Below are 26,630 nucleotides of genomic sequence, written 5' to 3'. Positions count from 1 at the left end.
AGGTCAGACTTTATTCAGAAAGTTTAGATTATTTAATTTACAAAGTTATTTATAAAGATTACACTTGATTAAGAAAGGTGATACTTTATTAAGAAAGGTTACACTTAATTAAAAAGATTAAATTCAGAAAGGTAAGCATGTATTCATAGAGGACATCCTGATTGCTAAGTATACATCACGTCTATCATTTCAACATGACCTCAAAAGTGAAGTTGTAAGATAGCTTTCCAAGTGTACGTACCAGGTCTCTATAGAGAAGCGAGACTAGCTGGACTAAGGTGGCACCCCAGTATTCCTGCAACAAACAATGCATGTGCGTATAATGCATGTGCGTAAAGTGTCTCCCAGATTAGCCTGTGCAGTCCGCATAGGCTAATCAGGGACGACACTTTCCGCTTTTATGATATTTTCTGTTTAAAGAAAGTCTCTTCTTAGCAAAAATCCAGTTTAGACAGAAAGTGTCATCCCTGATTAGCCTGTGCGGACTGCACAGGCTAGTCTGGGAAGACACTTAATCCACATGCATGAAAGCCTCCTTTCACATAGCACAGCTCATACGTAATCAACGATTCTTCAAACTACGATGAATGGAAAAAACATAATAAATGATTATTGAAACATCAATCATAAATTCAGAATATATTATCAATGATTATTGAAACATCAATCGTTATTTCAGAATACATTATCAATGATTATTGAAACTATGTTCATGAATCTAGATTAAATTATCAATGACTCTTCAAACTACAATAGTGAATCCATAATAATCATTACTGTAGATTCCATTATTTTTGTTGACATTTAATTTTGTAGATTCATGAAATCTAAATTTTTTGTTTCATCTAAAATTAATGGATTTTTTGATACTGTCTGATATAGCACTGTGGACTTTGTCTTTCATATGAAAGATAAGAGGTCCCAGAAAATTCCACGAAAATTAGTGTCAGGCAAATAATATTGGTTTCACAGTAGCCAACTCTACTTGAGGTAGATGCCCAGGTATTATCATGATCATACTGTTATATTTAAACTCATGCTTTGACACCCCACAACTCTTCCGTAATAGGCACAGAGGCCTTACTGATCTCCAAGCCCAAGGACGCATACATCAGTATTAACTCTTTGCATGCTGCAAAATTTGTCGTCTGCTAAAATGTTGTCTGCTGAATTTCTCAAATTAGCATTTTCTTCGATTTTTTTTCAAAGTATACTATCAGAATAGCAAACAGTTTGGATCCTGATGAGACACCATGTTTTGTGGCGTCTCATCTGGATCCAAACTGTTTGCAAAGGCCTTCAAAATTAGGTTCCAGCACTGAAAGAGTTAAGTAAAAATAGCGCCTTGAACATTGGCATTTTATTGTGATGACATATTTCAACTTTCTAATAAAACCTTGAGAAATATGGAAAAAGTTTTCTTCACAAACTTATCACAATAGTTTTTTTTTTTTAAACAAACTCATCACATTTTATATGCCCATGCCTAAGTTTAAAGGCACATACCTACAGAAATAGTAGCCAACAAGTTTGTTTTTCTCTCTAAAGCCTTATGGATTATTTTTGTTTTGCACTTAGTACTTGGCAAATGGGTATGTAACTTCAAATGTCAGAATTATTCATGATTGTTGAATAAGTGTACTCAGCTGGTAAACAAAGTCATGCAGCATCGTTCAGTGTGAATAATATGAAGTTCAACGCCATAAAAGTAGAACAAAACAACTACAAACAAACTTCAAATGTGAACAGAAATTAGCAACCATTGACGTTTTCCTCCAAACAGTTAAAAATGTTACACTGACTGACACTTTCATTCTTTACTCAGGGCTAAGCCTATGTTCAAAGCTTAAATTAGGGAGTGGCAACTTAAAGGAGAAGTAGTTTCTGTTAGCATTTAATCGACTCTTCACTTACTTTAAACCCCTCATTACACCTTACCCATCAATAAAAAACACTCACATTTGACAGTATTTTGGAAACCATTAATAAATATAAACAAACACACTTCATGTGATTAAAGGGAGAAGTAAATATGTCCAGGGAGAAGTTATCTTCCACTTCTCCCTCATGGCTGAGCCGTGAAACTTGAGTTTCATATTTAGCATAATTATGCCTGCAACATTCATTAGCAAAAAATAAAAATAATCAAATAACTAAAAATAATCAAATAACAAAAACAGCCCAAATGGAAATAACAAGAAAAGACGCTCCTTTTCTGCTCTCACGTTACATCTAAAGGCTAATTGGTTTGTTAGATAACATGTTGTTTTTTCTCAAGTAGCCTCCATGCCTTACGTGTGAGCCATATTTTCTATCTTTTGTTATTTCAAAACAGCGTTACTATGACAACCGGTGACATCATAGGTAGTCTCTTATTTCAAGTAAATATAAATATCAAGACCAATTTTTACATTGTTTAATTTTAGCCATATTAACCCTCTACTGTTATTCAAAACAACGTTTCTATGATAATTGGTGAATTCACAACTCAAGTCTCTAATCTGAAGCACATAGAAATATAAATAACAATTTTCATAGCATGTCTATCATGTGTGCTGTCATGTTCTCACATTTTGTTCTAAACAGGGAACACTATGAACAAATACCATATGTCAATATTGACCAGCAATCACTAGTGTCATGTTTAAGAAAACTAAGGCTTGGCCCTTCACAAGACGTATATCAATTGAAGTTGCCAACAATATCATTATTTTTGTGAAACAATACAGTTTTTGCTTTAAAGCCTTGGGAGAAAAAATTTAACCATTTATGTAAGTCTTATTTTGTTCATGAGATTCAACGAAAATATATACATGCAACCCTGTACTTTTGTTGCTAGAAAAACATACATCAACAATTGATAAGCAAAATCCATAGTTGATAAGACACAAACAGCACTATGAAATTGATTGTTGTGTCCAATCTATTGCTCAGGGGTTGCAAGTTTGATCCCCACAGGGTTCAGTGTTATCCCCGCAGGGTTCAGTGATCTAAATGCTTGACATCATGGTTTTAAATATACAGGGTGGTCTTTTGAACTGGACGTCTCCTGTATATAGCACCATCCAGCATAACCCAAGTAACAAATCTTCTTGGGCATGGACAAGTGTTTTTTTTTTTCTTTTGCTAACAAATACTTAAGCATGTAGAATAAAAGTATTTTTAATATTATACCTACTAAGGTTTAGCTTCTAGACCTGTTCATGAACTGAATATTTCAATATATTTCTCTTTTTTTTTGGGGGGGGGGGGATAGGGGGGACCTTCAAATTGGGAATTTCAGGCTATCATTTGAATACAAAAATATTTTCTTTTTAAGATTGGGGTTCAAGCCAAATTTATGAACCCAAATTTGACACACAAAAACACTGAATTACCTTCTGTTTTGTGTTCAGCAAGGTAAGAACTAAGTCATCCAAGCCATTCTCCAAAAGGGAGCTGAAAAGAATAGAAAACACTCAAGTCAGATTACCAGCTCAGGACTGGTATTCACAAATCTTGCTAAAGAAATCGTAAATAAAGACATACTTAAGAGAAAATATCAGATTAAAATTTCATTTGTAGAAATTCAATATTTTCAGGATACAAAAGGATAAAATATTGAACATTTAGCAATATTTACTGGTTTAAACAAGAGATGTGTTTGTCAGAAACACAATGCCCCCTATTGCGCCGCTTTGAAATAATATTTCAATATATCACTTGGCAGGTTAAGAAATAATCTCCCTTTTAAAGCTTATTACTTCCCTTGGATTGTATTTTTTTACTTTTGACCTTGAAGGATGACCTTGACCTTTCACCACTCAAAACATGCAGCTTCATGAGATTCAAATGCATGCCAAATATCAAGTTGCTATCTTCAATATTTCAAAAGTTATCGCAAAACAAGTTTTTGGACAGAATGACAGACAGGCCAAAAACATTATGCCTCCGATCATTCGATCCGGGGGCATAAAAAAATGTTCATGTGAATATAATATTCTAAAATTTGATTAGAAGAAGAATAAAGACATCTGAAACATAAATGTTCAGGGGAAACCACAGTGATGTGCCAAACCCAAAAATAAGAGCATGATCAGAAACCAAAAATAACCCACATGCTTTTTACTGTCCAAAAAAAAGCCAGCTAGCTTTGGTTGGAAGCCAACTCCAGCATGTGGACAGATGCAACATAACTGTCAACTGTCATGTTCACCATGTTCTCTATCCGCAGGCGGCTTATTCTGTATTGATTTTAATGTCCGTACTACAGAATGTTCCAGAAATTACAAAAATAACCCAGAATAAGGTAATATAATATTACTAATTATGAACAACATAAAATAGGAGGAATTAAATGGGCAGAGGCAATATGTTACACCATCATACAATATTCAGCAAAATCCATCATTTTAAACAGAGCATGCTTCAGAATGGTTTCTGAAACATGTTTGTCATTAATTGGAGGAAAACATACACCCTGAGCAGATTATTTTTTTCGACAAATGATGTTTAAAAGCTTTGTGAATTATTCTAGTATTCCATCATTGGCATGTTGCACTAACATTTAACTACCAACAAAACAGATGAACATTTCCTGCCCATTTAAAATGTTTCCACTTAACAAAAACCAGTTGGTATTGGGAGAGTATCTGATTATAAGACTATAACAATAGACATTCCAACACCAATCTATGACAAATGGCACACATCTTACCAAAAGAATGTCAGGTGTATGTCATACCTAAAGAATGCCAGGTGTATGTCTTACCTGAAAAATGCCAGATGTATGTCTTACCAAAAGAATGCCAAATGTATCTCATACCTAAAGAATGCCAGGTGTATGTCTTACATAAAGAATGCCAGGTGTATGTCTTACCTAAGAATACCAGGTGTATGTCTTACCTAAGAATACCAGGTGTATGTCTTACATTAAGAATGCCAGGTGTATGTCTTACCTAAAGAATGCCAGGTGTATGTCTTACCTAAAGAATGCCAGGTGTATGTCTTACCTAAAGAATACCATGTGTATGTCTTACCTAAAGAATGCCAGGTGTATGTCTTACCTAAGGAATGTGAAGTGTATATCTTACCTAAGGTATGTGAAGTGTATGTCTTACCTAAGGAATGTGAAGTGTATGTCTACCTAAGGGATGTGAAGTGTATGTTTTACCTAAGGAATGCCTGGTGTATGTCTTACCTAAGGAATGCCTGGTGTATGTCTTATCTAAGGAATGGGATGTGCATGTCTTACCTTAGGAATGCGAGGTGTATGTCGTTCTGTCCTCCATCTGTCTGTGTGCTGGGTACATGAAGCAGGTTACGTAGCAGCACCAGGCACGTCTTAATGGACTGGCAGTCCTCCTCCACTAGGTCATATTCTCCAGACTACGCAGACACAACAGACATTGATTAGGGATGGCAATTTACAGCAAACATCTACTAAATGGCCCCAAAATGTTGTGGCTGTCCCCTAGATAACTCAGAAAAAAAATATTCCATAAGTATGTATAAAAAGCTGAAAAAAGAAGGGGTTTAACAATGGCCAACCTGTAGGTTTCTAATCTTTATTGGAGAAACAAAATTTATGTTTAAAAAAATAACAATTAGATCTGCGACCAAAATTATAATGCAAACAGTCTGTGTGATAATGGACAAAAACAATACCCCATATGTGAAAAAAGTACATTAAAATAAAATTATAACTGTTATTTCATGTTATATTTTGCTGGCAGGCATACTCTTCACTTTTGACCTTATGGGCATGCCCGTATGCATGCATGATCATTATTCTTGGACTGTACATTGTAATAAAACCATATTGATTTATGTGTGACATAAAGTGTTGAAAAAATGCATGTTGCAAAGTCTGGAAATATAAAAAACAAGAGATGTGTTTGTCAGAAACACAATGCCCCCTATTGCGCCGCTTTGATACATGTTTTTTTTACCTTTGACCTTGAAGAATGACCTTGACCTTTCACCACTCAAAATGTGCAGCTCCATGAGATACACATGCATGCCAAATATCAAGTTGCTATGTGAATGGCATTAGAAGTTATGAGCATTTTTTCGAAACCTAAATGCGAAACGTAAATGCAAAGTGTGACGGAATGACAGATGGACGGACGGTCCAATCACTATATGCCCTCCTTCCGGGGCATACAAATCAGAGACTAAGGGGACATGTTCAAAGTTTGATCCTCTTAGTGACCTTAGCCAAATGCAATTTCAACAATTCAGAGACAGAATTTTGTAAATTATCTGTAAATTTCCTTCACAATTTCTGTCACTACTGTATTAAAATCAATACTAAGAGAGCATGTCAATCTAATTTCCACAAATTGCCGATGTAAAGATGCCTTGCCTCTTTTTGCTAGTGATAAAAAAACAGGTCTTGAGCGATAAATAATGAAAAAACCAACTTGACAAAATTGAAAGGCCAATTCAAATACGCACATAGGCAAATATGGACAGATGAATAAGAATACCCTGTTTAAGCATTCAGTCAGTTACATTATGCTGTCTGAAAGAGGACTGAAAAGGTTATCCAACTTATTCGGAATAGTTTGCTACCAGTGTGTTTGTTCTCTTAATTTAATTTCTGGAAATAAGTAGTGTACTTAAACAAATCACCTCTTTTTCAGATGCATTTACAACTAGAGCTTTGTCACAGACGTGACGTATACCCCAACATGCCGCATTGACACAGACTATTTTGCAAGCTGTCTTCACAAAACAATAGAATCTAAATGGTGATTTTTAAGAATTATTATGCCATTATTATTTATGGTCATTTTGACTATTGAACTCTAGAATTCTTTTGCACGACAGGCTGTCCAATGACTGTCGACAAAATTAATGTACAGAGTAATGTTAAAATTTCACAATGAATGACATAGTTATGGCCCGGACAAGCTCATTTATGGCCATTTTTCACTTTTAAACTCCAAGTGCAACCTTGACCTTCAAGATATTGACGTAATTCTTTCGCATGACACATTGTCCAATGATTGTGAACAAATGTACCAAGTAATTTTAAAATCTCACAATGAATGACATAGTTATGGTCCGGACAAGATCATTTACGGCCATTTTTTACCTTTGAACTCACAGTGTGACCTTGGAGATATCGACTTTATTTTTTTTCGCGCGACACACCATCCAATAAAGGTGAACAAATGTGCCATATGATTTTAAAATCTCACAATGAATGACATAGTTATGGCCCGGACAAGCTCATTTATGGCCATTTTTGACCTTTGAACTCAAAGTTTGACCTTAACCTTGGAGATATCAACGTAATTCTTTCGCACGACACACTAGCAAATGATGCTGAACAAATGTGCCAAATTATTTTAAAATCTTGCAATGAACAACATAGTTATGGCCCGGACAAGCTCATTTATGGCCATTTTTGGACCTTTGAACTTAAAGTGTGACCTTGACCTTGGAAATATCAACGTAATTCTTTTGTGCGACACACTGTCCAATGATGGTGAGCAAATGTGCCAAATGATTTTAAAATCTCACAATGAATGACATAGTTATGGCCCGGACAAGCTCATTTATGGCAATTTTTTATCTTTGAACTCAAAGTGTGACCTTGACCTTGGAGATATCGACGTAATTCTTTCGAGTGACATACCGTCCAATGATGGTGAACACATTTTCCAAATGATTTTAAAATCTCATAATAAATGATAAAGTTATGGCCCGGACATGCATTTGACCTTTCTTGGAATTCAAAGTGTGACCTTGACCTTTGAGATGTTGACGTACTTCTTTCGCGCAACACACCGTCCCATGATGGTGAACAAATGTACCAAGTCATTTTAAAATTTAACGATAAATGACATAGTTATGGTCCGGACAAACTTTCGGTTTAAAACGCACTAAGTGACCCTGTGACCTAGTTTTTGACTCGACATGACCCATATTTAAACCTGACCTTGACATCATCTACATACAACTTCTGACCAAGTTTGGTGAAGATCGGATAAAAATTTGGGACAGACCGACAAAGTGACTCCTATATAGCCCCCATTACCAGTAATGGGGGTATAACAACAAACATAGCAAAAATGGATGCCCAAAACTATCAAAAATATACTGTATTTATTATTGTTTGTGTTTGTTTATATGGAATTTTCTCCATTTATACAACTTTTTATTCTTGCTGTGTGTAATCTGGGTTTTCAGTACTAATTGTATCCACTTATGCAAGCCACTGACACTTGTGTACCAAGCTTTTAACGGAGAGGGAATAAATGGCTGTAAAAATAATTGTTAAACTTATCCTCACATCAGTTCTGTGGCAGGGCCTAGCAACTAACTCTCCATGTGTTTGAAGTCCAGTTCTCTACCAAATGAGCCAGATCATATCCACTTTAACTCTTTCCCACTTAAAAACGTATTTTGAAGCATCTGTAGTCCTTTAGAAAGTTAAATTTAATTAAAGACCTTTCTTACTAGATTCAAGTTTTAAAGGCTTCATTTCCAACCCTTAGATACTGATTAGCAGCAAACACATAAAACCTGAACAGACTGCGAGTTACTTGCAGGCTGTTCTGGTTTTATTCTGTTTGCACATATCAGTTTTCACTTTGCTTCTAAGTGGGAAAGGGTTAAAAATCGAACATAAAACAACTTTGACAACCAAGAAAAAAACTGAGCTATTTCATATTCACTTATGAGAATTGAACAAAAAATAACTAGTTCAAAAAAGGAAAATACTACAACTACTGTTTAACTCACATCACTGATGATCTTCTTGACCTCAGTGTAGATGGCCCTGATAAACACTGCGTTGGCACAGCAGGATTTTGCACGACCCAAAAAACCTCCCACTTCCTCCACCCAGGGCAGGTCAATGTTGGTGACCTTGGCATGACCCTTGGAATGACCTTTGGTGATCTCCTGTTGTAGACATTCCACTGGGCGTGTGAGGGCTACCAGCAACCTGGTAATGTGATGTATGCACCATTTTACAATATTTTTCGCAAAAAAGCTAACAATGTTTATGTTGTGTAAATATTTGTATTTTGACTGTCAAAACTGCCAACACTAAATATAGACACACTCGCATATGGTATCTGACGTAGCTTTTACAAAAGCATTTCTCATCCTATAAATATATCAATCTTACCTTAGTTTATTGGAAAATAAATCACATAAAAAACAACATTTTTTATATATATTATTACTTACATATTATTCCTCAGATGGATTGAAGAAATAATATTGTGCCAATATGATATATAGTCCCATATATCACTGTTTACTGCCTTATAATCATTAGTCACAGTGGTTCAGTAAGCCATGCAACAGAACAGCTATGATTTGCTATTTGGCTTATTCATTTATCAAACACTACTTACTTGATAGCCATGTGGAAAATATCAGGGTCATCTTTCAGATGTGACACAAGAGGAACTAGCTCCTGAAAACATATCAAAGTAAAATACAGAAAAGTGACAGGCCATATGCGTTTCCCTAGATGCATCCTCTGCATGATATTGGGAGTTGACCTACATGTGACATACCATACCTTCCCTAAACAAGAAACCATCGGAGACGGGTGATGCTCCCCAAAGGTTTTTTTGTCACAATATTGCACTATATATTCCGATAAAAGGAAACGTCTTGAGGGCACAGTAGTTGGGGGGACAAGAACTTTTTTATAGAAAATTTCAAAGGGCCATAACTCTGTGAAAAAATCATCCGACCAGAACCCTCTGACAATATGCACATCTCCTCTTGGTAGTGAAGCTTCCAAAAGTTTCATTGAATTCCGGTCATTAGTTGCTGAGAAATAGCCCGGACAAAAATTGTGCACGGACGGACAGACAGACAGACAGACGCACTCACCTACAGACGAAGCGGTGACTATATGCTCCCCCCAAAATAAATTTTGAGGGAGCATAAAAACACCACCCCTTTAAAAAATTAATGCTTCATTTTGCTAAAACACTAAATAAACACACATCGGATTTCATTACATCCACGATGCGTAAAGTAATACATACCCTCAAATTTTTGCACAATGATATACATAGTCAAAATAAGTGGAAAACAGATATAAATGTTAGTTTTTTTTATAAAAAAAATAATCATCCATCTCCTGAAATTTGAAGGCCTTTAAATAGGCATTTATTTATAAATATATTGAACGCACCATGCTTTCTTTCCCTTCTTAGTGAATTGGCTCCTAAGTTTGTGAAAAAAATTTGTTGCAAACTTCTCAAAATTGTAAAATAATGAGCCGCAAATTTTTTTTAAATCAAGAAAATTTTAGCTATGAACTTCTCAAAATTGTGAAAATTTTGGTCGCGAATGTCTCAAAATTGTGAAAAACCACCATTCTCTAAGAATGAAAAAAGCCCTGCGCACCTTCTGTATAATGTTGGAATTGGCCATCTGTCTGAGGGTCTCTCTCCTAACTGGGTCATCTTCCTCCAGCTGACACAGCATCATCTCCAGACTCTCTACAATACACACACAGAAATAGACCTGTAGGGGAGATAAACTCACACAGAAATAGACATGTGGGGAGATAAATCACATAGAAATAAACCTGTAGGGGAGATAAACTCACACAGAAATAGACATGTGGGGAGATAAATCACATAGAAATAGACCTGTAGGGGAGATAAACTCACACAGAAATAGACATGTGGGGAGATAAATCACATAGAAATAGACCTGTAGGAAACATACACAGAAATAGACCTGTCAGGACAAACTCACACGGAAATACACATGTGGGGACATACAAACACAGAAATAGACTTGTGGGGACATACAAACACAGAAACAGACCTGTGGGGACATACACACAGAAATAGACCTGTGGGGACATATACACACGCATTATAGACCTGTAGGGACATACACACACATAAATATACCTGTGAGGACATACATACTCCGTCAGAAATAGACCAGTGGGGACACACATACTCAGAAATAGACCAGTGGGGATACACATGCAAATATAGACCAGTAGGGACATACACACACAGAGAATAAGGTCTAGGGATCAGTTTTGATTTTCCCATCAGACAGAATGTTTTCAATTAGAATTTACTTTCTATGAGACTTTTGCAGTTAATGGTGTCAAAAATACCAATTTTTTCACAGTTTATAGTGAAAGATGTTTAACGTGATATTTGAAAAGCTCAAATACTAGAATTGCAAAAATTTAATTTAAAAAAGGGTGGTCTTATGCTAAGGTCACTGTCAGTAAATGTATGCATACATTAAGTCAAGTGCAGCAAAACATTACATCTTTTTTATAGATGTGGTACAAATGCATAGCAATGACCATGTTTTTCTCCATTTACCTGTAAAAATGTAGGTCAAACCACCCCCTTTTCACTACAATCCTCAGAGTTGAGATATAACAAGAGGATCCTTGACACAAAGATGGATGCAATCCGTCACGCAATATGGCAATTACAAATGTTCTGCAATGGTATCTGTTCTTGGTTACTGTTACCAATGCCGGTAATTCCAAAGAACTAGGTCTCAGACAGCTGATATTGAACCCTCACTTTAAACTGTCCTCATGATTTATGCTGACAGCTTCAGGATGGAATTCCAAGAATTGATTGCATGCTTATTCTAGAACTGGGACAACATAGTGAAATTTATGTGCCCCAGAAATGTTCTTTTGTTTTTCATTTACACTGTCACATAAAACACTTAAAGATTATTGACCAGGGCTCAGCCATGAGGGAGAAGTGGGAGATACATGTAACTTCTCCCTGGAAATATTAACTTCTCCCTCTAATTACATGAAGGAGAAGTGACTTCTTGAAATTTACTTTGAGCCAAACATTTACCGATAATATATTAATACAATTAAATTCAATAAAAACCCAACATTAACACGTAAGTGTGTTTGTTTATATTTATTAATGGTTTCCCAAATACTGCCAAATGTGAGTGCTTTCTGATTTTTGATGATGGGTGAGGTGTAATGAGGGGTATGAGGAAAGAGAATAATTGATAAAATGCTGAACAGAAACTACTTCTCTTTTAAGTTGCTTCTCCCTAGTTTCAGCTGAGGGAGAAGTAACTTCTCCCTTAAATTTGAACATGAACTTAGCCCTGTTGAACTTATAGGCCATTTGAGGAAAAAACATACAACAGTATGGTCACATGTATAAGTTTTCTTCTAATTTGCAAGAGAATAACATGGAATCTTTCTGATGCAATCTCTGATACAATCTCCCTGAAGGCTAATACAATGTTCTGTTGTCTCTCCCTTCCAATAAATCACGTAACGCTATATAAAAAAGCCATTTTAAATATTTGTGTATTATGTTTCTTTCTAATGCTTCGAAAAAAAAACAACAGCACTGTGCACTCAAGAGTTACGACAGACTGATTATCAAGAAAGGCAGATTTCTTTTAAACGACAATGCATTTTGAATAAATTAAGGGCGTTAATTGAATAACAGCCTTTACCCTTTCCAACTCAGAGGCAAAGTGAAAATTGCTATGTGCAAACAGCATTAAACCAGAAGAGCCTGCGAGTAACTTGCAGCCTGTTCAGAATTTATGCTGTTTGCTGCTCATAAGTATCTGAGGGTTGGAAATGAAGCCTTTAAAACTTGAATCTTGCAAGAAAGGTCTTGATTTTATTTTGATTTTCTAAGGGACTACAAACAAATCACAATGTGTACCTGAGATGTCCAGGGTTAAGTGATTATAAATAGCCTACTCACCAAGGCAGTCATCATCCACAATGTACTGATCCTCCTCCACGTATCCCAGGGTCCCCATCAGGCCATTCAGGCCCCCAAAGTTCATGATCGCCCACTCCATCTTGTGTGAGGGTTACACTCCACTAAATATCAGTGAGTACAAACTCACAACTCTTCAGTACACAGAATGTTGTTGGTGTATGTTTTTTGTTACAGTACGAATCCCACTGTTAGGTAGAATACAATAAGCAGCACTGTTGTTTGCTCATTTTAGTTTTATAATCTGAAAAAGACAAATAGCAAATTATCAGTCAGACGAAAACTTCACATTCACATGTCTTTTTTTATATTCTGGTACCAAAATTTCTTCCACATTAAAATTGTAAAAAAAATGGAAGAAAACTGATAAACAAGGAACTTAATTAATTTCTTCAACCATCCCTAGTACATGTACAGTCCACCTCAGGGTATGCCTCAAATGGCATTATCATTCTTGGACATGTTGTATCAACAAACATGACAATCTCTTTATTTTGATTACCGGTATACAATGTAAAAAAAACTATTAAACAAATATAAAAAAAAATAATTCAGCCACATGCCCTAAAAAGCAGACTTTTTCATGGCATTTAATTATCTCCCTACCTCATGTAACAAACTGTTATCTTCAAAATTATCAATTTGTTATCATTAATGAAAATTAACTCAACCAACAAAAGTCATTTTCTGCATGAAATGAATTGGTAACTAACAGAAATAAAACTAGAAATGGCGCGGCCACAGCCGACGCATATCCCCACGCTGCAGTTTTTGACCAGGGGTCAGATCAAAATTCCAAATAGTGCACTATCACACATATGCTCATAGCTATCATGTGTTTAAGTTTCAAGGTTCTACTGTTCTAGTGCTAATAGTGTAGGAGGAGAAGGTGGCCAGGACAGAAAGACAGACAGATGGCGGAGATACATGTAACCACATAATCCTCCCGCTCCAATTTGGAGCGTGGGGATAAAATATCGAATACATATAAATTAATATACTTTTAAATAGATTATTTAAACTAGGGAAATGATATACCATGAAAAAACATCTGAATTCTGGATTTAAAATGTACTTCTTTTTCTTGAATCCATGATATTTCTTCAAAATATTCAATTAATACAACAACAGAATATTAAAAGTAGTCAGGCAAAGCCAAATTATATAATATACATGTACATTCTAAACAATATTATTTAATTGCAATATGGGTTTATAATGCAATCGAGTTTCTATTAAATTTTAATAGTTAAAGTGTTCTATACTTAAAATTTCTGACAGTCAGTCAAGAATAAAAATTAACTAATACACAACTTAATTAAAATCTTTTTTACTTGACAGTATAAATTGTAGGTGTTTAAAAAAAAGAGACTTATTTCATGAAAACGTAAATTAACATAAGTTAATGGATTGCTGATTTAAAAACTAAAATAAAAAAATTATTCTAATTATTCGTTAAGAGCTTAAATTCCTGGTATGTCCCTTGGATAACAATACATTAAAAAATATCTAAAGAATGAAAGTTATGAAAAAAAAAAAAAATTAAAACATGCAAAACAGAATCTTGCCAGTCTTGAACAAGAAAATAAATCTCTCATTTGTACGGCGTCTCCTTTCAGCAAATATACAAACTATTTCAGAGAAATCTTATAATAAGCGCTTTCTTCAGAGCTCTTAACAATTTCAAATTAATGCCACTATTACACTGACTTAAAATCCAATGGTTCAGTCTTCAATGCAAAGGCTTCTTCAGCCAACACTTTATGACCATCGTTCCCTATACAGCAATACTGTCTGCGAGTATTTCAGCATGCCTATTTATGTACATGTACGTCATAGGATTCACAGTTTAATATTGGTTGGAAGCAAAGCCTCGCTTCACCTTGAACTTGGCCATGGCCTTGGCAATGAAACGTGGGAATTATTAGCCTTATTCACATGGCCAATAGTGTAACAGATCTTCCAATATATGTGTCTCTTTTATAACCTCGTAATTTACATACATGTACAGGGCTTTTCATCAGGAAATTGGGAAGAGGCCCTAAATTGGGAATTTCATGCGCGATAACTGCTCATTTTGGGAAGACCGTGTTTTTTTTAAGTTTTTGAAACAGGGTCTTTTTCATTGTGCAGAAGTATTAAAAGACACATTGTGGTGCATTCTTAATCATATTAGAGTTCATTGCTTTCAATTTGGGAGATGCCAAATATGTCTAAGTAAAAAAAAAAATTTTTTTTTTTACAATTTGGGAAACTCCTCTATCTATTTTGGGAAAAAATGACCTTATTTTCAATTGGGAAGGGGCCAAATTTCGGCCTCTGTTATATAAGAGTGAAAAGCTCTGATGTAACATGGTGAAGAGTGTGTTTTATGTTGCTAATCATGCAATGCAGCCACATGTATTGCAATACAAGTTTTATTCATATGGTTTTGTTTCCCATTCCAACATTTAAATCTTTGCAGTCTAATTTTTGCATCAACAGTAATGAATGGCTAAGTTAAACTTATGCAAAAGACTCAATGAATTATTAAAACATGGATTTTGACATTAGTATTTATTCTTGGGGATTTAAAGATACTTTAAAATCTAGATTCAATGATCCAATGCTTCAAAATTCAGGGTTAAATAATATTTAAAGGGGTTAAAATACTGAAGAACATTGTTATTTTGTTTGTGCATGCTATTAAATAGTCTGTTTAAATTTTTATAAGTGTACATTTTAGTCAAATACAATGACATTTACAACAATTTGTTTTATATATAATGGCATTATTGATTAAGCATGACGATAACATACCTGATACGGATACTAATCAACAAGAAGGTCACATGGCTGTAACTTTTGTTAGCCTGTCATAGAACTTGACATTGCCAATAAAAACTGGAAATTATGAAACATAATCATGTGATGACCTTGGCCATGAAAACTGCCTTTTAACTGGAAGTTATGAAACATATTCACGTGACTGTGCAGGAGAGACTCTCTTTTAATTTACGAGTCTATTTTTAATATTGTCATGGTTTACGTGACTTTATATGTTGCTGGAGTGTTATAATACCAGTTCAATGCTTCTTGTATTATATATTTACGAAATGAATATTATCTTCATGTGCATTTACAGGGATTCTTTTGCTTGTATAACAATGAAAGTAAATAATAATTCAAAGAACCCACTCCCCTGTGATGCAAACTTCGTTCGTGTTTACCAAATTTCATGATGAATGGCAAGAAATATCCACATTGCATGTATGTGACAAAATCATGGTTTTATTAACACGAATTTTAACCAAGAACTATTTCTAAATTCATGTATCAATATGTGAGCCTGTATGACTATTATTATTTAGGATGCTCATAATTTAATTGTATTATAATGTGGCAAATGCCTTATCTTTCCAAAACTGATTTCACTGATGAAATTTTAAATATATTTTAATTTAAATGGCACTCAAGGAGACCAAACTCATCCTGAATGCTATTTTTTTTAATTATTGGTTGACAAATTGAGTTTATTCATATTTTGTGAAAATAAAATTTAAGCTCTTAAACATGTAGGTTACATTTGTATATGAATGTTTATTTGTATAATAAGACTTATGACGGTTAAAAAGTGGCATAATGATATCAAGGTATTTCCACCCAAATAAAGTTTCTAAATAATAGTTTTCCATTGATTTAGCCTCTAAACCTATAAATTCGTGCACCTTAAATTTCAATGGCATATCTTTCATGAAAGATCATCAGACAATAAATAAACGTGATATATACTTTATGATGTATCTTAAAGTTTTGTTTAACAAATAACGAGTGAAGTATGTTGGTTGACAGATAATAATAATGGAATTACGTACCTTTAAACATTTGTGTATATGGTAGTCTGCGTCACACAGAATTACCCTATAAGATCGTGCATCGATTTTGATGACGTCACAGCGAGGCCCTGGGATGTGTTTATAAAAGCCGATATATGTTTTTGTGAATATGTGTTTATTTGTATTAAATATTTGTTGTTTTAGATAAATTTCGTGAATAAACTGTAATGAAAATAATGGTTTAAACAAAACTGGTCTTCATAAAAACGAAAGATGAACGGTGATAACTGTTTTCAGAGGTCTAGATAAAGTGTATTTACTAATGGAAAAAAGCTAAATAAAATTCTATTCACAATGGGGGCATAAAAGGCTGTCACCCCTTCTAATGACAGTTGTTTTGTGACAAAATCCCATATTGACGCAGTGAGAACCTTTATCGCAATAGGCCGGACACGATCTTAACCTTTGGTCTCGTGTCAACATTTGGGGGAAAAATTTTCCGCATATACAGCATACTTTAATCGTATTGTAATGCAAAGTACAGAGTCCAAAATTCCAATTTATAGACGGGCCTCCAAGGGAAACTACTCTTACAACATTTTACGATCAAAACATTGACAAACATAGCCGTCTGGTGAAGGAAATGTGCAGATTTTAAACATTGTTTAGGCTATTTCTTTGGAACGAGGTCAGAAAAACAGACAATTTATATCATATTTATTGTTTTTTTTTCTCATGATTGTTGTCTTATCGGCTGTGGAAATTCTCGCGTTACAAAAGTGAACAGTTTTCGGGTACGTGCGTTCGAATGTTGCTTAGAAGTTTACGTCATAAAAAAGTACACGATCTTATAGGTCTGCACCAAGTTATAGGAATAGAGGATAGTGTAGTTTTTTTAAGGAAATCTTAGTACATGTATTCAATGGTTTCAAATAAAAAGAAAATGAGATAGATTGAATGTTTATTAAATTAATGAAGAACTGTTTGGTTTTTCAAACCGGCTATATTTTATACAACATATATGCCTGACAGGCAATAATCATGTAATATTTCATTTGCTCGGTATACTATTATGTATTTCTTGTTACCTACAAGGCTACATTGCAAACAGGCAAGTGCAAATTACAAACACTGGTGTAAAAGTAAATTATTTTATGTAAAAGTTTCATTTTTCAATATTGACAGTTTTCTTTTTTTCAAAATCCGTGAATACTGATGAAAAACAATTAATTTACAATTAATTAATTAGCATTGCAGAATCTTGACGATGACATAGACACGAAAAATGGCCAGAAAGATTTTCCTGAACAAATAGTTCACCCGTATTTGAAAATAAAATATAAATAATTCATTGATAAAAAAGATAATGAAGTTTGATAAAGGATATGTCATATAACAGTATAATAAAAATAAACACAAATAACACACAAAATATCCGAAAAATGACCACCCGAATTTTTATCCATGCTATGATGACCTAAATTCACTCTCGCACAGCAAAAATCCATATTTACCAAATTTGTTTATTAATTTAAAAAAAACTTCACCATTTGTTTACCTTTTTCGAACCTTATTACCTTTCCAGTTTATCGCAACTTAACACCAGATTTATTGGACATGTTACATGTTTTGATTATTTATGAAACATCTAGGTCGAAGACTGTAATCCCAATTGATATGCACGTCACGCATCGCCAAACACGTGATCGCAGATCAAATCGAGTAGTACTTATTTATATATAAATAAAACTCATGATCGATATATTTATTAATTATATTTAATAACCATGGTTTGAAATTCTTTTTTAGATATCCTGATCCCGTTATAATGTACACAAATTTCTTAACTAGAAAATTGTTTCAAGCTTCTGCTAAAACGTGAATCGATGGTGTCTAAAAATAGATTTCACCACACATAACCTCACGTGGAACATGTACACGTGCGTGGCGATCGCATGAAACAAACACATGGCAGCGGGCAAAACTGTCCATGTATAGATTCTATTTCTTGTGATAAAAACTGTTGTATTACATGAGTTAATGTATCATTGGAAAACGAGTATTAAACGACGAGGGCACAAACATATAGATATAATAAGTATAAAAAGATTAAACAATTGTAGAATTAAAGAAAATAGAAACTGACACTTAATTTTAAAAAGCGCTGATTGTAATAGCTGTTTGAGCTGTACTGTAGTTGCAGGGAAAGATCAAGAATCACAAACGCTACAAGGTGTTGCTTAACTGGGGCAGGTTGGAAAACCGGACCATTCTATTGATATTTATGTTTCTCATTGCAAGAAAACCAGGTATGTGTACACATACCTGGAAAAAAGTAACATTCTAGCAGCTTTTAACATTACTAGTGTTGACAAATCTAGAGGTGCGTACAGGGGGTATCAGAACGGAATAGGGCGCAGCACTTTCCCTATTTTGCTCGATATATTTCCCTACTGTTAATCCGCTGATGATTGCGCGTCGCCAATGGTCGACAGAATCTTTCTAAGGGGCAAAACTTGATACAACGCATTTGGTGTAATATTTGGATTAGCTCCCTTTGCACGAACAAATGGGTATCACGTAACTAAAGAATACACATGAGCTGCGCTCTACGAAAAGGAGATTTAATCCATGTTTGTAAAGTGTCGTCCCAGATTAGCCTGTGCAGTCCGTACAGGCTAAGGAGATACGACACTTGCCGCTTTTATGATATTTCCTGTTTAAAGAAAGTTTCGTCTTAGCAAAAATCCAATTTAGGCGGAAGTGTCGTCCCTGATAAGCCTGTACGGACTGCATATGCTAATCTTGGACGATACTTTACGCACATGCATTAACACACCTTTTTACAGAGTACGGCTCATATATAAGTATTATTGCCTAGGAAATTCAATAAAAACAGACTTTTTTCTGTTTTTCATCAAAGAATAGCGAACTTACGCGAATCGCCCTTCGCCCAGATAAGTCAGTATTCTGGCGTTGTTTAACGAATTTCTATAAACAGTTATTGTTCTTAATATGACCTGGTACTTATACATACACGCATTTTATTTTTCTATCGTCCAGTACGCGGTTTTAAAGCGCCGATTGCCACCTCAAGTCCCACACTTCTTGTGCAGTGCTTTAATCCGCCACATATTGAAGTATTTGTTATCATAGTATTAAAACTAGTCAACCGATCTGCCTAAAATATCATGATACAAATTGTGGTCCTGTGGGTTCAAGGTCCCTTTGTTCATTTAAATCATTTGGCATCGGAAAAATATGTGAACTTGTGTAAAAAGAATGAGTGTAAAAGTGCTTGCATCTACCACCTTTCTTTCGAAAGTTCAAAATTATTCTTATTAAAATATCATTATATTTATATTTTTCAAAGCAATGTATTCAGAGTAAAGAGAAATAGCATGTCTTTATCTGGAGTTAATGTTCCAGAGGGGGTGATCACGTGATAGTCAAGATGGCGACGTTAATGCCAAGGCAGGTATTTTTCGCCGTTTTATACCCTTTATTACTTGTATTTATTGTTTAAATGCCGCTCACTTTCCAGCCGTATCTATCTATCTACTATCTATCTATCTATCTATCTATCTATCTATCTATCTATCTATCTATCTATCTATCTATCTATCTATCTATCTATCTATCTATCTATCTATCTATCTATCTATCTATCTATCTATCTATCTATCTATCTATCTATCTATCTATCTATCTATCTATCTATCTATCTATCTATCTATCTATCTATCTACTATCTATCTATCTATCTATCTATCTATCTATCTATCTATCTATCTATCTATCTCTATCTATCTATCTATCTATCTATCTATCTATCTATCTATCTATCTATCTATCTATCTATCTATCTATCTATCTATCTATCTATCTATCTATCTATCTATCTATCTATCTATCTATCTATCTATCTATCTATCTATCTATCTATCTATCTATCTATCTATCTATCTATCTATCTATCTATCTATCTATCTATCTATCTCTATCTATCTATCTATCTATCTATCTATCTATCTATCTATCTATCTATCTATCTATCTATCTATCTATCTATCTATCTATCTATCTATCTATCTATCTATCTATCTATCTATCTATCTATCTATCTATCTATCTATCTATCTAGCTATCTATCTATCTATCTATCTATCTATCTATCTATCTATCTATCTATCTATCTATCTATCTATCTATCTATCTATCTATCTATCTATCTATCTATCTATCTATCTATCTATCTATCTATCTATCTATCTATCTATCTATCTATCTATCTATCTATCTATCTATCTATCTATCTATCTATCTATCTATCTATCTATCTATCTATCTATCTATCTATCTATCTATCTATCTATCTATCTATCTATCTATCTATCTATCTATCTATCTATCTATCTATCTATCTATCTATCTATCGATCTATCTATCTATCTATCTATCTATCTATCTATCTATCTATCTATCTATCTATCTATCTATCTATCTATCTATCTATCTATCTATCTATCTATCTATCTATCTATCTATCTATCTATCTATCTATCTATCTATCTATCTATCTATCTATCTATCTATCTATCTATCTATCTATCTATCTATCTATCTATCTATCTCTATCTATCTATCTATCTATCTATCTATCTATCTATCTATCTATCTATCTATCTATCTATCTATCTATCTATCTATCTATCTATCTATCTATCTATCTATCTATCTATCTATCTATCTATCTATCTATCTATCTATCTCTATCTATCTATCTATCTATCTATCTATCTATCTATCTATCTATCTATCTATCTATCTATCTATCTATCTATCTATCTATCTATCTATCTATCTATCTATCTATCTATCTATCTATCTATCTATCTATCTATCTATCTATCTATCTATCTATCTATCTATCTATCTATCTATCTATCTATCTATCTATCTATCTATCTATCTATCTATCTATCTATCTATCTATCTATCTATCTATCTATCTATCTATCTATCTATCTATCTATCTATCTATCTATCTATATATACTGCTAGTCGCCAACAATTAGCATTACAAGCAGGCAAGAAAGTTACTGGCGTTTATTTCGTGTTGATATTCGCTCTTTATCTCGACTTTACTCGCTGCGAAATTTCTTAGCGGGATGACCTAAAATTGCAGTTTATCTTTGTATAAACTCTCATAACGTGAAAATTCATAAGGCTACAACGACCCCACCTTGTTCTCGATACATCCACTCTACGGTTTATTCCAAGTGTTATATTAATATATGAGGCAAATAGTTCTTGATTAAGCCTTCGTCATTTATCGCCGTTGGATATTTTCTGATGAAAAAAAAAGGCTTTATTAAAAATCGCAATCTGAAAAATAAAAGATAACAGATTGCCAGTTGTTCATTTTTGAGTAACCTATGACAGAAAGCATGCATAACTTAAAACAGGCTAATAACAGCTCAAGTATAAATTGAAAGTACCTCATTTGGTTAAGAGTAAGGCTTAACGCAAACATCGACACGGCCTCTCTGAATAACACTGGCATACTTGTTTCGTCATTATTCAAATAACGTTAAGTCAAATGTCGAACATAGTACAAAAGAATCGGTAAGTCAATTATAATATTTAAAAAGGATCCTTCTAAGGACTATTATCGAAAAATTCTGACTTTTACGTAATAATGTAGTCGTGAAAATAAAAACTTACTTTATAAAACATTTACAATCTACTAATAATTATAATACCGAATAAAATATGTTATAGAAACATAAATCTAAAAAAAAAAATCGGGATCGTTTGAACTCACGAATTTATATTACAACAACAACAACAACAACAACAGTTAGCTCAGTGCCCTTTTCACAGATTTTTGCATGTATTGAAGTTTGTCATTAAAAGCTTTATATTGATAAATGTAAACGTTGGATATAAAAAGCTCCAGTAAAAACAAGAATAAAATTAAAGAAAGAAATAAAGCACTGCGGGGAATTACGTGGTTTTATTTTGATATGGAACACGGAAAATGGCGGCGTCATTGTCTCGGTAAGAGTATTATTTTTTCTTATTGTACCTAAATGTTTTATTTTAACTTTCTAAGATGTAGCCTATCATATGCGGAATCGAATTCCGCGTGTAATAGTACCTTACATTTCATGTATTACTGAGTAATTTACTCGCTTACCCTTTGAATTCGAACACATGCGAATGCATGACGGGGATAGTTTTCACGGATTTAAATGAATTCTTCACAAATTTGATAAATATCGACATTCCTCAAATCCCTTTCTTTTTAAATATATACCAGGTTTTCTCTACATTACAAACAAATTGTCTGAGAGTCAGAAAACATCGCAGTTTCTGCATAATAAATCAAAAATCAAAAATGATATGTTTCACGGAATATAATATGTTATAATATATAATATAATTATGATATGTTTCACGTTAATTGTATGATATGTTTCACGTATTGTCTAAAGGCGAAAAATAAAACGTCGGATATTTTCTCAGTTACTAGTATATGTTTTAGCACTTAGTACCGGTAAAGCCCAGGACAAAGTGCGGTTAGGTTAACTGGCAGCCTTGATACATATGATCGACCATGTTTTGAAAATGGCGTAAACTCTAATACATAATTAACCGCGACTCTCTCTTCACTTAACTGAAGTTTCATCTTAATAATGGAATATCTAACCTTAGTGCATTGTGTTTAATGTGCGTATTCTGCTTAATTTTCGCAGATGTCTCCCCTACCGCACGAGCCGCTCGCACTTCTGCAACCTTGCAGAAGAGTCCGAGGAAATCGTATTTGAGCCACCAGGTTAATGCAGAATCTGCGTAGAAGGCATACCCGTTTTGACTGTGGACGAAAAAAAGATCAAAATGGAAGAAAGAAGATGGGCACAATGTCTTTCTCAATGACGTTTTTACAGCTCGGGTCCTTCGGTTTACGTTGGGAAACGCGCGAAGAAATCCTGCCATCTGACAAGATGGGCATTAATTAACGAAAATAAAATACAGTATGGCAGAAGAAATAATTTTGATCTGACAATTTTCAAAAACGGCAGTTTGCTTTACAAATTAAAAGTTAAAACTATTCAATCTCAGGGTACAATTTATTCACATATTGTTTGTCATTCCTACGTCATTATAAGCGTTGTTTAAGTTATTATCACATGCTATAGAGTTTGAGACATAGCCGCCGATGCAGCATATTGACTAATGTCTAAGAAGTGTGTTGTGAATATTCATCCAAATGGTGAACAGATTTTCAATTTAATGCAGGTATGTTATAATATATTTTGTTGCATACAAACGAATTTTGTAACATTGTCATGTACACAATATGCAAGATTAAATTCTATACGTTCAACAGGGTGTGGGCTAAGTTAAGCTGTTCAACTGTAAACTGCCGCCGTAATTTGGATGTCTTATTAATTGCTGTTTCTAAATGATTGTACAATAACAAAACGCTATTTTGCTTTATTTATTTCAAAACAATAATAGGAAACATGGATTTGCGTTTATGTGTTCACTAATCAGCAATATCACAGATAATTAAATTAAATCACAGTGTTAATCATGAGAACATAGCACAACAAAATCACCATAATCACCTTCAAAAACTAAAATAATAAACAAAAGCGTATCACTCTCCCTGAGGATAACCATCACGATATGGCTGTGTACAAATGGCATCTATACGATCAATTGAAATGAATTACTTACTATACATTGGGTCAAAATGTGTTGCAGTTTCTTAAGCTGAAGGCGTATTATTACTTGCAACTGCATTAGTATTCCCTTTTTATCATGTTTGCATTTCGGATGCCTATACAAATTCGGCTTGTGAGAGTATGTCTTTCCGGATTTGCATACATGTTTCGTGGCCCCAAGATGCATAGCCATGTGACCATCATATTGGTCTCTCCTATTCATTTGATGTCCGCATGTGTCACATTTAATCGTCGCTTCTTGATAATGTGTCACGTACGTTCTTATGTCTGTCATTATTGCGAATGACCTCCCACATGTCTCGCACGCAGAATCTTTAGTTTCGTTATGTGCGTCGCACCTACATGAAAGAAAAGACCAGTGTGCATAAGAAAACATACAAGAAAAAACAAAAGATCTACACGTTAGACTTTGGTGCCTCACAATCCTGTAGTTCAATACAAAACATTGCTGTGTAACCATTAAACAACTGGTCAAGTATTTCATATTTCATCGGGTGACTTGACGTATTATGAAGCAAAAACTTGTAGATTTAACTTGATCCAATGCGAATGTTTGTAAACTTTTGCCAGTCTAGAAGATACGCAATGTGTCACATTCGCCACTAAAAACGGTGCAACGAAGTTTGAGTATTGTCTTGAAACTCATGTCCCGGCATGAAATCGATCCATCTTAATATGCCAAACGTTTTTTTTTATCATAAATGACAAAACATAATCGAATAAACCTGGTGATTTTGGTTTTCTTTTTCGAAAATGCTTCGTACCAATGGAGTATACATTCTGTGCGTTGTAAATGTGTATGTGCATTTCTAAAGAGCCATCATCAGCAATTACAATAATGGCAACGTAATTTTTTTTACCGATTTCGAAATAATTTTGGTTGCAATGTGTCGGAATAATCGGCTATACACAGTTATAAAATATAATTGGGGGGGGGGGAAATAGTCATCTGTGCTTAAATACAAAATGTTTTTCTCACTAACATTTCTGAAAATGCCTAATATTCACAATACCATCTTACCTGTGTCTTTTTTAATAAGCTTTGCTGTAGAACATCCGTCCACAACATTTGTATGGCGCTACCCCCCGTATGTTTTCTTTCATGATCTCTTAACCCTGATGCGCTTTGAAAAGCCTTGCCGAAAATTCGACACAACCAAAGTCTGAAAATAAATTTTTACCTAGCTCTTTAACAATTGTTACGTGAAACATATCATACACATTTTATTCCGTGAAACATATCATTTTTTATTTACGCGTTTATTTATTTATATATTAAGTGGTAAGCCGTCCAGAATATCATACATATTCCAAATTATGTTTCTCAAATTTCTCATGCAATAATATGGTATGACCTATGTTTATTTTATGAAATATATGACACAATGTCTTTATTCGGTGAAAACTATCATTTTAAATAATTCACTTTGAAATAAATTCAAAGGGTATATGAGAAAAGTAGGTAGTTAATTTATAAAAGTAAGATATCATTGGACGCGGATTTCGATTTCGCATATGATAGGCTACATCATTTCAAGCTAATATCTCGAATTTAATTACGAGAAGCAAAAACGTTACTCTTACCGAGACAATGACGCCGCCATTTTCCGTGTTCCATATCAAAATAAAACCACGTGATTCCCCGCAGTGTAAAGTAACCCTCAACTGGGCTCGAACCACTGACCACTGGAGCAAAAGTCTGTCGTATAGACCATTCGGCCATCCGTACTCATAGAATGAGCGATGTATTTTATACTTTATATAAGCAATCCTTGTAGTATCACACATTGTTTAAAGGATATTTGTGAGGAAACAGCAGTACTGAACATTTACAATGCTCTAAAATAACCATTATTATGCATCTTTTGACGATTTAAAAACCTGAAAATTATAAAGCGTTAAAGGGGCCTTTTCACGTTTTGGTAAATTGACAAATTGAAAAAAAGTTGTTTCATATTCGCAAATTTTCGTTTTAGTTATATTTGTGAGGAAACCGTAATACTGAACATTTACCGTGCTCTAAAATAGCCTTTATATGCATCTTTTGACAATTTAAAAACCTGTAAATTATAAAGCGTTGCAACGCGAAACGATTGAATAATTTGGAGAGTTCTGTTGTTTATTTAGATTTTGTGAAACTACGAGGATCGCTTATATGAAGTATAAAATACTTCTGATATTGTATAAGGAAGGTTTTTGGAGAGGTCTAATGCGCAGACTTTTTACTCCAGGACTCCATGGGTAAGTGGTTCGAGTCCTGCTTAGGGTTACCTTTTTTCTTTTTTTTTATAAATTGTATTCTTGATTTTTTACTGGAGCTTTTGAGG

At 34.0% G+C, this 26,630-nt stretch overlaps 1 protein-coding gene across 2 annotated transcripts in view; it reads right to left on the bottom strand.

The window, feature by feature from the left end:
* The window catches only part of LOC127833483 (protein timeless-like), a 48,451-nt gene extending 30,022 nt beyond the window's left edge, over positions 1-18,429 (bottom strand). Inside the window, exons 1-8 of one of the 2 annotated variants that reach the window (XM_052358759.1) lie at positions 18,105-18,429; positions 12,714-12,975; positions 10,372-10,466; positions 9,360-9,421; positions 8,737-8,941; positions 5,234-5,367; positions 3,378-3,438; positions 242-295 (exon numbers count right to left, since the gene is read on the bottom strand). In XM_052358759.1, the coding sequence (XP_052214719.1) occupies positions 242-295; positions 3,378-3,438; positions 5,234-5,367; positions 8,737-8,941; positions 9,360-9,421; positions 10,372-10,466; positions 12,714-12,813 (711 nt within the window). In that variant the 5' untranslated portion in view covers positions 12,814-12,975; positions 18,105-18,429. The remainder of the gene's footprint in view (positions 1-241; positions 296-3,377; positions 3,439-5,233; positions 5,368-8,736; positions 8,942-9,359; positions 9,422-10,371; positions 10,467-12,713; positions 12,976-18,104) is intronic. The other variant, XM_052358760.1, reaches the window with a different exon arrangement.
* Between the last annotated feature and the right edge of the window lie 8,201 nt (positions 18,430-26,630).

This window comes from Dreissena polymorpha, chromosome 6 (genome assembly GCF_020536995.1).
Source record: "Dreissena polymorpha isolate Duluth1 chromosome 6, UMN_Dpol_1.0, whole genome shotgun sequence".
NCBI lineage: Eukaryota > Metazoa > Mollusca > Bivalvia > Myida > Dreissenidae > Dreissena > Dreissena polymorpha.
Note: the sequence above shows the minus strand (reverse complement) of the source record. Positions and strands in the feature narration are given on the sequence as shown.